Source organism: Cajanus cajan, chromosome 1, assembly GCF_000230855.2.
Source record: "Cajanus cajan strain Asha chromosome 1, NIPB_CcT2T_4, whole genome shotgun sequence".
Lineage (NCBI taxonomy): Eukaryota > Viridiplantae > Streptophyta > Magnoliopsida > Fabales > Fabaceae > Cajanus > Cajanus cajan.
This window is the reverse complement of record NC_138517.1, coordinates 6,168,620-6,184,426: the sequence shown is the minus strand read 5'-3', so window position 1 is coordinate 6,184,426 and position 15,807 is coordinate 6,168,620. Positions and strand designations below refer to the sequence as shown.

Sequence of the window (15,807 nt, the reverse complement as noted above, 5' to 3'; positions counted from 1 at the left end):
CAAACTGGATTATCAGAGCACCACAACACAATCCTCACAATGGGATATGCAACTTAAAAAAAAACTCTCCTCTAGTTCTTACTCAATCCACAACTTTTAGCACCATGCCTTGAGCATTCTCAACACAACTACTCAAATGAAAAACATGCAACTCAACTTTTAATCACTTAATCATCCATATACATCATATAAGATAAAGGTAAAAGATTCACCTTCATACATCAACATACAACATATAATAGATTCAGCTAATCTATTCATATTTACCACTTAAACATTCAAACACCAAATGTTTACAAAGAAGTCCATGCCTGACACCATTCACCTTCTGCTCAACGCCATTGAGACAGGGAGCTCTTTGCCTCACCCACGCTTAATGTCATTCTACTCGTGCTTGACATGGATGAGGTGGGGAACCCCTGGATGATCATGCTTGGCATGAACCAAATTTTAAGTAAAGAGTCACTCAATTGGCGCCTGACATCAATCCAGGTAGAAACAATTCTCACTCCTCATGTTTGATGCCATTTAACTCGACACTCGACATGACCGAGTTAGAGACAATTCTCTCTCCTCACGTTCGGTGCCACCAACTCTGCATCTAATGTGATGGTGAATTCTACAGTTGCAATTTCATGAAATTGCTTTCCCTTCACCTAAAAATCAGGAACTCCAACATCCAACACATCCAACAATATGTATACACTATTATCAACTCATATGCAACAAGAAATTCAACATGGACAACACAACATCAATGAAAATCAAGTCTTAGTTTCCCTTATCTCAAAATCGACCAGAAATGAGATAAAAGGAGAAAAAGAACAACTTCGGGCAAACATAAACTTTTTAAACCAATTCAGATTCCTTAGCCTCCACAAACTTGAATCATTGTCCATATGATCAATTGGGATCCTCTACAACTCTCAAAAGGCTGGAAATAAGAAGAAAGGGTTGTGAGAATTTCAAAACTCCTCTCACTACTATCTCGCTGATGTTCCTTAAGAAATAAACTCATGAAACTCAACTCTAAAAAAAAAAACTTATATATTTATTTCTTTAAGGTCAAACCATACCATTGGCTATAAAAAAATCCTCTAAACTACCTAAGAACTCCTTAGGAGTTCCTTAACTCCCAAAAGCCCTCAACAACACACATTAAAACCTATATTGTCAAGGGCCACACTTTCAAATTTGGACGGAAGACTAGAATAATGATTTTTAAGGTTATGTTGGGCTAATTCAATTGGTTTGTATGGAATTGGTCTAATTTTAAGGCTACAATTAATTCCTTAAAAACCTACTTTCTCTGTTAGATAAAGTTGGATTTAAGGGCAAGACATTAGAAATACTTATCAAACAATATTCTCAATTACTTTCTGTTTGGTTTGTCTTTTCTATCCTTAAGTTTTCCAATTAATTAATATTCATATATATATATATATATATATATATATGTGAGCATAAATCCCTTTACTCCAGGAGTAAGTTTACCTAGACTTACTCATTTCAATAACTCATGTTCTACATCAAATTTTAACGATCCAACCATTCAATTTAAAGTTCTTAATGCATAGATCAAATATGCAAATTTTTAAAAAATTTGAAAATCATTTGATACTTCATTTCATTAATTCAAATTGACAGATAATCATAAAATTATTTTACACATTGATTCAAATTAATTAAATAAAGTATCAAATGATTTTCAAATTTTCTAAAAATTCGCAGGTTTGATTTATGCATTAAGAACTTTAAATTGAACGGTTGGATCGTTGAAATTTGATGTAGAACATAAGTTATTGAACGAAGTAAATCTAGGTAGACTTATTCCTGGAGTAAAAAATTATAATAATTTCTTACAATTTCAACAATTCTTAGCGGGAGAAATTGTTAAGTTAGTTTGAATGTTACAATATTATCAGAGGGATCGCTAGTAAAATTCTTTATTTATATGAACATTCTTGACTTAGAGTTATATATCGTGATCTCAATCATAATATGAAGACATGAGTTCAAAAATTTCATATTTTGAATAGATATACTTTTACCAAAATTGACACTTTTTTCCAATAATTGCTAATAGCTTTTTGAGTCATGAGTACAACAATCTAAAATCTCTTTTTGGTAATGCTTTCACACCACATATTCAATGGATAGTCATATTGTTAATTACAAGCTTGGGTCAAAACCTTCCACACCCCACGCGGGATTTACAGATTGTATCCTTCCAGTTAGTCCATAAGGATCAGATACCCATATTCCAAGACCATACAATCCTGTTACATGAAATGCGCCAAAACCAAAACAAGCCACCCCTGCAAGAAATAAATGAATTCAAAAAATTTTGGGCAAATCCAACGAAGGTTTTCCAGTACGTTCATCACAAAAGATGGTGGAAGGATCAAACATCACTAAGTATATTGGAATCTAATATTCAAGAAAATTACAGACATTGAAGTCCTTACATGCATTCGGATTTGTTTGTTATGCGTTCAACAAAACACTATGAGTGGAGATTTTTCAAGATAGTGTGTTTGGGTGAAGAATTTAAATGGAGTAATTCATTTATTTGAAGAATTTCAAATTCTTTGAGGTGAAATACCTTGTTTGGATAGAGAATTTATAAAGAATTTGAAATTTAAGCATTTGTGAAATTCCTTGAAATAGTAGAATTTGAAATTCTCCAAAAAAAGTAAGAATTTAAAATTCCTCATATTTTTTTCTTCTTATTTCACTTATATATTTTATGTTATCTCTTACCTCTTCATGTTTTTAATTATTAAATATTCAACAATATTTTTAAAATTATTAAATATTATCTAATATTAAATTTTAAATTTATTAAATATTTTAAAATTATCTCATATTTATTTTTATAAAATTTAATTCAAAAATATCAACATATAAATATATTTTTAAAATCAATTTTACCATGGTAGAATCAAATTATTATATCCAACTTAACAATTTAAAATTTAAGAAATTTGAATTGACTTATCCAAACAAAATATTTTAAGAATGATAGAAATTGAAATTAAAGTAATTCAAATACCAAGAATTTAAATTTCCTTAAATTTGTAAAATCTTTCATCCAAAAACTTGTTGTTTCTGAATTTTCCGTTGAATAAAATAAAATCTCATTTATGACTTTTTCTAGTAGACATTAAATAATGATCTTTCTTCACTTTATTCTTTAACCTTTCGCATATTAAAAGTTTGGCATATAATTGAATTGGTTTATATGTACGGGAACTAATAAATTTTTTTAGGATGTATTAATTTAGTTTTCGTGCTTTTTTTTATGCCAACTAAATTCATATAATTGGACATTATTAAAATTTTGTCTCATGTCAAACACGAAAAAAACAGAAGAAAATTTGAATTGTTTTTTTAAAAATTTTCATAAGATTTTTATAAAAAATCGTGGGTAATAGACAAACAAATCATCTTATGTGAAAACAACTTGTAAAAAAATTATTTATTTCTAAAACAAATTATCTTTATCACGAAGTCAGTTTCCAAAAATTTAGTATATAAAGGAGATAATGGAAGATAGAGTTGAACACAAAAAAATAAAAAAATTATATTAAGTCTTCTCACCGTAAACTACATCTAGTCTTTAACAAACCATCAACTATTTTACCAAACCACGTATTGATAGGTAACCGAATTCCAAATTATATTACAAGTATATATTTTCACTAAACCTATTTAGAATTTTAATAAGTATTATTCTTTAAACTTTGTCTCTCAATATACTTAGAACGAATATTCTTTCATACAAAGTGTAACGTAGAAAAAAAAAAAGAAAAAATGATCCATTAGCCAGAACGGACCGTTCCCAAATTGGAACGGGTCGTTCCAAACTACTGATTTGGCCTTACAAAAATGAAGGAGAACGGGCCGTTCCGGAAGGAGAACGGGCCATTATGGAAAGGAGAACGGGTCGTTCTGGAAGGAGAATGGGCCGTTCTGGATGAGTCTCAGAACGGGCCGTTTTGATTTCAGAACGGGCCGTTCTGGGCGTGGATTTTGTGCGTGATTTGGGAGTTCGGAATGGGCCGTTCCGAACTCGGTACGGGCCGTTCTGGGGCAATCCGAAAGTCTATAAATAGGGGTTGGGGGCCTTCAGGAAAATGTGAGTTTTTAGAGAGAAGTTTTAGAGAGAAGGTCTCTGGGTTAGTGAGCTCCTTTCTCTCCCAAATTTCTCTGTTTGACTCCTTTTCTCCTCTAGATCCCTAACTCCTTCTGACTTTTCTTGAAATTCAGATTAGAAAGCTTGTTTTTGGGAGGTTTGAAGTTCCGGGTTGAGCTTTGGAAAAGAATTCTATTTCGTCACAGTTGTTGGCTATTCTGAGCCAACCTTCAGGTAAGGGAAGCTAGAATGTTTGTTATTTAAGTTGCATGTGAGTTAGAAACTCAATTGATGCATGAAAGATGAGGATCCATGGCTGGATCGGAGAATTCGCTTATTTTTTTTGGGGTTTTGGGAAAAATGGGGTTTTTGGGTGGAATTGATGCATCAGATGGGTGCATGTAGATTTGGAGTTTGTTTTTGTATTGTATAGAGCCTATGCATTGTGTTTTTGTGTTTGCATGTGGCTGGATTTGTTGGGTTGGATGAGAGTTTCTGAACTCTCTGATTGGGATTAGGCTAGGCGCAAGTTGAGCGCGCCAGGCGTGGAAGAGCTTAGGGCTCTCGGGTTGGATGTTGGGCCAGACGTGATTTGGTTGCGTCAGGCGTGGATACTTTTAGGAGTCTCTGTTTCAAGGACACCGAGCGTGAGTTGAACGCGCCTGGTGTGGACGAGTTTTAGGACTCTCAGGTTGGGATTAGGCTGGGCGAGCTCAGGCTGCGCTGAGCGCGAATATGTTTATAAATAATTGATGCTTATGCATGTTTAAAGTTAAAGATTTGGATCATGTATGTATGATATATGATGTATGGTGAGGTGTGATTCATATGTATGCATAGTGATGATATATATGAATGTTTGAATATGATATGACATGTGTATATGTTCATATGGTGTTTATTGATCATAATAGTGGTAGACCATGTATGATGTATGATGCATTATTGCATGTGATGTCTTATGACATGTGTATGATTGTTGATCATTATGGTGGGCAGACCATATATGATGTATGATGCATGATTGCATGTGATGCCTTATGGCATGAGTCTAGCCTAGGACTTGAGGAGAGGAAAAATATTTTCGAACTGGAAGAGCTCACATAGAGTCTCTTGAGAGTGGTGCTTGGATAGGCCACTGATATATGAGAGTGGTGCTTTGGGAGGGCACTAGATTTGGGAGAGTGGTGCTTAGATAGGCCACTGGGTTGGGTAAGTCTCCTCTAAGTCCTTAGCTAGTGTTGGAGCGGGGTATGAGGTCGAGGGTTATTCCCTTAACTAAGTACTGGGGAAGGTGCGTGGATCCTTGCGGATAGTCGGTGGGCGAACTCCACAATTGACTTGGTTAATGCATGCCAAGGTCGTGGTAAGCCCGTACCCAGCTGTGCTATACCTGACGGTGGATCTGGACTTCCAAGTGTATAAGTGACATCATCCGAGTAAACCCGAGTGAGGATTATATCCTGTTTAGCTGTGACCGAGCGGGCGCATTGGGCGTGAAAACGGTTGGGGTGGTTTCGGTAGGATGGAATGTCACTTATACAACTCTATTGTTGTGGAGATCTCCTAGGTGTATGCGTGACGACGCATTAGATGATTGATATGCATTGATATCTGTCATGAGATGCATTTATTGCATGATTATTAATATGATGAAGTGTGGTGTTTAACTTCATGAATAGTGAATTGTATTTTATGCATGAGTAGTATTGGATACAGTGAATGATGTGACTCTATGAATATGATTGATGGTTGGATGATTGTGTAGTATAGATTATTGTTTTATACTTGTATGACTGATTTGTGAATTCTAGCTTACCCTTCTGTTTCCATGTAGTGGAACTGCGATGATCATACTTGGTATGGGAGCAGGTCAGGGCTAGCTTGGAGTTGAGGTGAACGCTGCGAGACGGGCAGTTTGATCCTCGTGTTAGGGTTACCATTTTAGGTAACAGTTTTGTCCGTGCTTGACCGGCACTAGGAAATATTATTTTTGGGATGACTGTACATATATGACGTTTTATTTTGTATTTAAGAAATTTAGTTATTTTTATTCTTATCTATATATGTATGTATGAGTTATCCAACTTAATATTTTCTTAGTTCACTAATAGTAGTGCGATTCCACTAAGTGTAGAGACCATGGCAGGTCGTTACACAAAGCTTCTTCAAATACCTTAATAAGTTATGAAGGTGTATATAAAAGGACGGATTCTAACATGAAGTAGGGAAAAATGTTCCTCATGGATGAATCATTAGTTTTAGTTGGATATATTAATAAAAAAATCAACATACGAGATTATTTTCTCAATTGTTCTCAACTGATAAACCAACCCACACAACCGGTAATTTGTTTTCTCAACTTATCCCGTCAAACTATCATGGATGTGCTCATCCCCGTCGAGCCTTGTCAAATCACCGTGGCTGTGCTCATCCCCATCAAACCCTGCCGAACCACCATAGCTGCACGTGCAGTGGCGTCACCGTGGCCGCACGCGCAGCGACGTCACCGTGGCTGCACACGCAGCGGTGTCACCGTGGCTGCACATGTAGCGGCGGAACCTAGGGTTTCCAATTTCTTTCCTCTACTCGTAATCTGATTTCGCTATGGCTAACTGGAGAGAACGAGATTTGTTTCACGGCGACGCGATCGATCCCTAGAACGACGAGGGTTTTCGACGATTCCTCTTTGGTGGACAACAATGGTGCCTCGTCATCGTGGCTGCACGCGCAACGACGACGTCACTGTGGCCACACGCACAGCGGCGAAACCTAGGGTTTCCGATTTCTTTCCTCTGCTTGTAATCTGATTTCGCTAAGACTAACCGGAGAAAACGAGATTTGTTCCATGGCGACGCGAACAACGAGAGTTTCGATGATTTGTCTCCAGTGAACAATGACAACGTCGTCACCGTGGTCGCATGTGCAACAATATCATCACCGTGGCCACACGCTCAGTGATGACAACGACACCACCGTCACTCTCAAATAGTTTTATAATTTTTTTATATATTTTTCCAATTAAAAACTTGTTATTCTCAGATATTTTAATGCCTCATTCATAAAGGACATTTTTCCCTATTTTATGTTAGAATCCGTCATACAAAAGGTCAACCATAGACTATCATCTAATGTAAAAAAAAAAAAAAAAAAACTAATAGCCTATTTGCGCAAAAATATGCAAAGAGAATGTTTTCATGACAAGGTGATTGAAATCAAAAGCACACATTTCTTTTGACGTACTGGTTAGTTGGAAGGGTCCATGTGAGTGACATAGAATAAAAGTAAAATAAAAAATATAATAAACGATTATTTAGAGTTAATTAATGACAATTATTAAAATTATTTATTTATTTATTTTTAATAATTGGAAGTATACTCATCCATATTTATAGAGATGAAAAATGATTATAGGAAAATGTATTTCTTTTTTCTATTTTCATTTTAAATGTGCATTTAGTTGTTCTCCTCCATTTATGCCAACTAATTAATTCTTTTAAAAACATATTATCACTTTATATAATTGAACCAAAAGTTTATATTTTTTAAAATTAGAGTTAAATATCTTTATTTTAAAATAAAATATCTAAAATTGTAAATTGATAAAAATATAAGGACCAAAAATATAATATAATTTAAATATTAAATATTAATAAAAAATAATAAAATTAAATATAATAAAAATCACTATTCATAATATTAAAAATGATAAAAAGTATATATATATATATAATTACTTTATTTATACCGGTATAGCAAAGACATTGTGTTTATGTGACTTCATAGATTTTGTTCTAAAAAAAATATAAAAATAATTGATTATAGAGTGTTAATGATTATATCTTTTTTTAAGTAATTATTTAAAAAGTGTGAAATGTTTTAAAAAACTACTAAGTAGAAAAACATCATAAACAAAATAGTCAACAAAATGGTATATTAAGTATAGATAAATACAATAAATATATTATTTAATTAATTTAAATTATATGTATAAAAAATTAATTATTTCTATTAAAATATTTCATTTTATCTTAATTAATATTTTATTATTTATTTTACTACTAAACTAATTAGAGTTAGTGATATAAAAAAATTAAAAATTGTTCGGAACTAAAAATAACAAAAAAAAAACAACTTACTAGATAGAGTTAGATATATTTAAATATTATTTTTATGTTTACTTAAATATATGTTTAGTTATATATATTTATGAAATATATTAATTTTATATTATAGCCTTTACCTCTCCAAAAAATTATCATGAATGTCTTCACTCTTCCTCCTACTTGAAGATGAAAGCTTCCATTCTCCCCATTTACCCAACCCCTCTCCCCAAAGCCCCTCTTTTCTCTCTTCCAATGGCTTCAATCCCTACACTATCTCCAACCCTACCCACACTTTCTCCTCACTCTTCACCCCATTCAAGCCCCAACCACTGCACGCTCCCTCCCACCTCCCTCTTCGGCACCAGGATCACCCTCCCACGCGCCGCCATCTCATCCTTCCGTTCCCTCCCCAACACCAATTGCCGCGCCACGTCAGCCACCGTCTCCTTCAGCCTCCCCAACCCGTAAGTTCCCTCAAACCTCTCACGCCTCTCTCCAATTTTCTTCTGGGTCGTCTCATACCGCTCAAAGTTTATGCCTTTTTTCACGTTTCTGCAGGAAACCCCATTCGGGCGCGACCGAGAAAACCCCAAAGTGAGTTCGTCGTCGTCGTTATTGTTGTTGTTGTTGTTGTCGTCGTTTATCGGTGGCGTAATTGGGTTTGTGTGTGTGTGTGTGTGATTGGTTCAGGTGGTCGGCGAGGGCCATAAAGTCGTTTGCAATGGGGGAATTGGAAGCGAGGAAGCTCAAGTATCCAAACACGGGAACCGAGGCACTTCTAATGGGGATTTTGGTTGAAGGTTAGTTACAATTGGTGTTTTGCGAATTTCAGTAATAGCTAAGAAAATTTTAAAATTAGTGCTTCTATCATTGAACTTGTCTAACTGTGTTGCATGGATACTAGATAAAGATGAGTAATTTTTTTTTTTTGAGAAAAAAAGTTATGCACTTTTACATTGTCATATGATATAATCACAAGCACTTTTTTTTTTTATCACTTCTTATGGAGAGTTCATTGACTTTTACAATAATCATCTTAATAGTTACAATAGCTACAATAGCGATGATTGATAGTGTGAAAGATTTTACATTAACAGTGCATAACCATTAAACTTTTTTTTTTAACTGTTGTTGGGGACTATATTGTGTAAAAATATAAAAGAATAACAAAGAAGTATTAGAGTTGTAATTTGAATTTAATTTAATTAGAATGCATTCGCAGGTGTTTTTACACTGTTATCTAATCATATATTGTCAAAATGTCATGTATGATAAGAGTGTTGACTTTTGCAATAATTATGTTAAAGGTCATATTTAGGGTAATTTCTAATTAGTTGACGATGTAATACTCACTTATCAGTTAAGCTTTCTGGCTGTTGCTTGCAAATATTTTTGTATTTTTATTCATTTATTTACAAATGTAACAGCTTAGTAACAAACTTTGGTGTTTATGTTTGTACTTAAGTGATATCTGATAAGTGAATTTTGCATACATAACCAAGTGTACCCAATTAGTACCAGTATTGGAAAGATATTTAAGTACCCACGTGTCATAGTTGTCCTGTAGCCATTAATTGAATGGTAAATTCAAATCCTTTAAGTTTAAGTAAGCGCAGCATGGCTTTCTTTAAATTGATAGAAAAGCAGTAGGTAAGCTTCGTGGCTGTTGCTGGAAAATGCTTTTGTATTTTTATTGGATATTTTTTATATATGTTTTATTGTCAAATTCACATTGGATTGGATACTAAATGTTTCCCTTTCCAGCTAATAACCATTATTCTTAAAATGCGGATGGGTTTAACTGAGCATAAATGTTCATTCGTAATTAATATAGTCCTATTTCTGACCTATCATTTATAGTTTTTATGAGATTTTTGTTGCCATACTTTATAGTTTATACCCATACAATTACCAACTGGATGAATGCTCCTTGTTGTATTGATATGGATGTGGTCAACTATCTTTTATAAATCCATCAGAGCACTGTGGAAGGTTGAATATCTCACGTACTTAGGTACCCTATTTGGTTTTGCATATGGTGTACTGGGCATTATAAAAGTACTTGCATTTGCCCCCAAGACTTGAGAAATATTCCATTATTCTCAATTTATAAACAATGCTGGATCAGAAAAAAGAGAGTGAAAAGAAAAATGTTATCTTCTGTTTCATCCGTCCAAATGAGTTTTGGGTTCAACAATAATGTATCTTAAGGTAGACGTGCTCAAGTTTTCATTGAAGATGAACATTTACTTGCGGTTTTTTCCTCTACTATGTGAACTATTGTATTCATATGCTTCATTCACATTGAAAGAAAAGGATACTGTGTACATGTCCATCGATGGTTCCTTTGTCACTATAACTTCCGATGGAGTAACCTAAACAAATGTGCTATTCAAAATGTGGCACTAGAGTCTATTCTTCTTCTTAATTTATTCTAGTTGAAATAAATTCCTTTTTAAGTCATTTTGTTGGCAAGATCCTGCCATTTGGGTTTCTTAAGTTATTTGTGCCTTTTGTATATCCTTGAGTTGAGCACTTAATCAATTTAAACATTGTTCTGGATTTTTGCCTTATGTATACCCTTGAACACTTAAATCAATTTTTGTTTTCCTTTCAGGAACAAGTAAAGCCGCAAAATTTTTAAGAGCTAATGGAATTACTCTTTTCAAAGTACGTGAAGAAATCATGGAGCTACTTGGGAAATCTGATATGTATTTCTTCAGCCCTGAGCACCCTCCATTGACTGAACCAGCCCAGAAAGCCCTTGATTGGGCAATTGAGGAGAAATTGAAGTCAGGTATGCATGGTTTCCGCAATGACAAGTATCAACTAATAGCCCCTTGCCAATTTTTTGTTTTAATTGATGAGCTAGATTCATTGTTCAGTTTGGGATGCCCCATTTTCAAATATTTTTCATTATGCGAGTTACTTGATGCTCAAAATGAATCTATTGGTGAGTTTGCAAGGTCTAGTAGAAAGATGTTTTCAGTTGTTGGTGTCTCTTTTGTTGCAAAGAGGCTGAACTGCTTAAGTATGAAATTTGATTTTAAATGACATCTTTTTCTCCTCATTACCCAATGAAGACTGAAAATTTGGTAATACCAAAACTTCATCAAATGCAATCAGCTTTAGTAGTTTTATAACTTTTATGTGTCTCAGCCATGTCTCTAATTTGCTTAAGTTGGTGTTCGTCACAGCTTTTTTTTAGCTTCTCTTCTCTTTTAAAGAAGTTGTGCCAAACACATTTGTGCAAAAGTTATACAAAATAAAGGACCTTTTTTTAATGAAGTAAACGCAAAATGAGGCTTTTAGCTAATTTTAGCAGCTTTTCCTTCTCTATTCCAAATTCCAAGACCCGAGACCCAAGAACCTACTAAATAACTTGAATTTTAAAGCTCTTATTTTTAGCTTTAACCTTAAAGTAACTTTTAAGATCTTAAAAAGTTAGCTTAAATGCTATCCAAGTATGGCTCATTTAGTTAACCACTTGACCATCTCGCTCTGGAAGTAAATGCTTATAATGTAATTCCTATAGATCAAAAAATGTTTTAAATGCCCAAGCCATTGCTTCCTAATAACCTTCAATTTTTTTATTTTTTTATAATGTTTTCTCGAGTATTTACTAAAACTATTATATAAAATTTAGGTGAAGGAGGAGAAATAAACGTGACACACATACTTCTAGGAATTTGGTCACAAAAAGAATCAGCAGGTCAACAGATTTTGGTTACTCTAGGTTTCAATGATGAAAAAGCCAAAGAACTTGCTAAAACAGTAAGTCTCAAGTTTTGTTACTTTGTTGATTGCCTCCTTAATGTTAATGTGTAAATATGGTTTATGTCTCTTGCAGATTGATGGAGATGTTGATTTGAGTTTCAAAAGGCAAGCGTAAGAAATTTCTTGCAATGATGGTTGGTTGACACATGTTGACCCTTGGGGTAGCAAGTTCCTCTTGAGAAAATTAACTACACTCCCTCAAGTTATGTTATTTCAGACAGTGTTGTACACCATTTTGGAAATGATGCAATTCTTATTCTTTTTTAATTTATACAAATTTTGTGGAAATCAATTTTTAAGCAGTGTGTGATGGTGGAATTGCAGTCACCCACTGCATCTTCCGTGTAACTTATCACACTTTTGAATTGTATCTGTATCATTTTCCTAACAGCGACACTTTTTATTCTGAAATTAGGTATAATGGTCCTCGAAAAGATCTTATGATCTGTGAAAGAAATGATTTATTTGTTTCATGCATTAGCCTAGAAGAAAAAGAAGTGTGGGAGGTTCTATTCGATGTTCATTGATTCGACATGGAGAATAGGAAATTACAGAAGAAAAGTAATAGGTGAGGGAATGAGTCAGTGTTCTTTTTTTTAAGAATAGGATGTGAGTTTTCAATTGAGGAGTAATTATTACTCCATATATGTAAAATTATTAAGGAGATAAATTTTTTTTAGAAACACTTTTTGGACAGGAAATTAGGAAGAAAAAATAAAATAATTTTTTTTAGAAGTTAAAATTAGTTAATTCAAAAGTTAATTTATGAAAGTTATTTGTTATTAATTTTGTCACAATCTTATTTTTAACTTTTGTATAAATTAGTTTCAGCGATAAATCTGTTTTGATTTCTTTTAAATTTATTTGGATATACTTTTTTTTTTTGAAAGTTCATTTACTAGACAAAGTTATTTATTTTCTTTAAAGAAGTTACCAAAAATTCTTCTAAGTTGTATCTGAATAATTTTTTTTTGCCTTTTAAAAGTACTTTGTGAAAAAATTATTCAAATGGACTCTAGTTTAGGGCATAACTGTTGAAAAAAAGTGCAGATAAAAAATAGCTAGCAAATATAGGTGTTTCTTTACAAAAGTACACACATATATATGCTTTGAATAGATTAGTTAGAGTAAATTATAGTTGCACTTATTCTCAAGGAAGGTGATAGACATTTTTTTGAAGAAAAAAATTATTAAAAATCATGTACACATAACATGATACGAATATATTAATAGATTTGGTATTATTTATGGGTGAGAAAGATAATATAATATTTAGTCAATTTTTAACTGATCTTACAATAAGTTCAAAAAATGGAAAGGTATATAATGCAATTTTATAAAAAAGAAATAGGAGGTGATAATGTAATTTATTCTATTGATTAAAAAGAAAAATAAGTAGTAGAAAAGTGAAAAATTATTAATCAAGCATATAATTGTCTAGAAAAAGTAAAAATAAAAAAGTAATTAACAAATATTTTTAAATAATACTAATATTATATGTTATAAATTGTAAATATGGATCATTGATAAGATGTCAGAATATTAATTTTTATAATTGTCAAAAAATATTATAATTTTAATAAAAATACATATTTGATAAGAATTTATATTTAAAGTAAATTTAAATATTCATTTTAATTACACTTAAAAATATCAAAAATAATTTTATCTGATTCTTGTAATGACCCGTCATGACCATCACACTACGCAACACACAACTAACCACATATATACATATACTGAAACAGTAATATAATATAAGCACATCTACATCTCATGAATATGACCAACTATGTTGCTTGTCCAACAACTATATATAAATATTTATACAAAAGTATCTATCAACAACTGATAGTCTACAAAATAAAATCCAACTCCAAACACTACTGTGGACTCCACTACTACTCTCCAGCCTATCCCTGTCCTACTCCTATACAACATATGATCATCGCAGTCTAAACTATATGGAAAAATGCAAGGGTAAGCTAGGTAAACAACACATATAATTAAGTATGCAACACATAAACACAAATTCATTTTCACATCCAACACAAGTAACAAACAACACATATACTACACATCTTAACAACACTTCAACAATACAACACATATTAACATCGTATCAACACATGCATCGTCACACATTTCAATTCAGAGATCTCCTACAATACAAGGTGAGCAGTTTAAGTGGCTAGGTCATATCGAACCGACAATACAACCTTTTTGTGCTTGCTAGATAAATAACAAATTTTGATAAAAATTCACAACACAATAACGATTTTTCAAACTTTGCCACTTAAGCAAGGAAGTATAGTACTATGTCAAGATATGATAATTGGGTTTAGGCCTACCATGACATTAGCTAGCTCAGCTAAGCCACTTATGTGATTAGTCCACTGACTATCCTCCAAATACTATAACCCTCCGATACTCTGTTAGGAACTAAGTTTTTAACTTCGTACTTTACTCGAATTGGCCGCTTGTAACCAGTATAGTTCGACTTGGCCCATATACTGTGATTGCTTCATACATGTGTGCCTTGACCTTGCCCACACACGGAATCAACCAAGTCCTAAAGAAGAACAACACAACATCCACTCCAAATGACAACTTCCCGATGAGGATTTTTCAACAAATTGGGCTCTCAGAGTACCACAACTATCTCAATCCACACAATAAGATGAACAACTTCAAAAACATCTCCTCTAATCCTAATAATCAACAACTCATCATCACAACTCAATCAATACACAACTCAGTAACACAGTTCAGCTCAACAACTCAAAATAACAACACAACAACTCATTATATTTTTAGAACAACAACTCAGTCAACACACAACTTTTCAACTCATATATCATATCTACTCAGCTACTCAACTTCACAACTCGTTTACAACATTATGCTTAACATGTATCTCAATGCCTCACAACTTATCACTACTCATATTCGACTTTCTACTAATCATACATCTCAATGACATATCAACATTGTTCATATAATATCCCAATATAACTATACAACTTCACAACACAATTATCAACATATAACTTATCAACATTCAACACTTAAAGTTCCTTATCATACAACATTTCTACAACTTATTCATCATCATTTAACAATAATACAACTCAAACAACAAACTTTAGACATACATTCATTCATCAAGCAAACAATCAACTCATTCAGAACAAAAATTTATTTGACTAAGTCCCCACGCTCAGCGCAAAATTCACGCTCAACCTCAGCATTCCAGAGGCAAAACTTACTTTCACGCTCAGCGTTAGCCTTCCAGAGGCACAACCCATTCCTATGCTTAGAACAGAGTCCCACGCTTAGCTTTAGATTTTCAACAACATTTCAAAACTGTCACGTTAAGCGTGAAAACCCACACTTAACGTCCTAAACACAGAAATTCATACTAGTAGATGAATAACCACATCTCCAAATCCTCTCAACCAATGCAATGATCAAAATATGCAACCCCAAAATCCTTGAATCCCAACAACATACAACTCATAGTTTAGAAGAAAAATAACATGCATTCACAACAACTTAAGGAAATCATCACATTTTAATCTCATATAAAAAACAACCAAAAATCTCAATTTCAACATAAAATCCCTTGAATCAAACCCTACAACTGCAGATTTCATCAATTTATCAACATTAAACCTTCAATCCGTTCAATAGTCCTGCGTTTTCAACCCAAAACCCCAAAATTACAGTTTCTCTTACCTCGGAACAGAATGAATGACGAACTTTAAGCTACTCCGAGATTGAAGA

General features: G+C 33.1%; 1 protein-coding gene across 1 annotated transcript; it reads left to right on the top strand.

Annotated features, from left to right (window-relative positions):
• Positions 1 to 8,401: 8,401 nt before the first annotated feature.
• On the top strand, positions 8,402 to 12,455 carry LOC109804034 (ATP-dependent Clp protease ATP-binding subunit CLPT1, chloroplastic). Its single transcript, XM_020365777.3, has 6 exons — positions 8,402 to 8,708; positions 8,803 to 8,838; positions 8,935 to 9,044; positions 10,862 to 11,041; positions 11,891 to 12,018; positions 12,095 to 12,455. Exons 1-6 carry the CDS (start codon positions 8,431 to 8,433, stop codon positions 12,134 to 12,136), a joined length of 774 nt encoding a protein of 257 aa, XP_020221366.1. The 5' UTR covers positions 8,402 to 8,430; the 3' UTR covers positions 12,137 to 12,455.
• Positions 12,456 to 15,807: the final 3,352 nt, after the last annotated feature.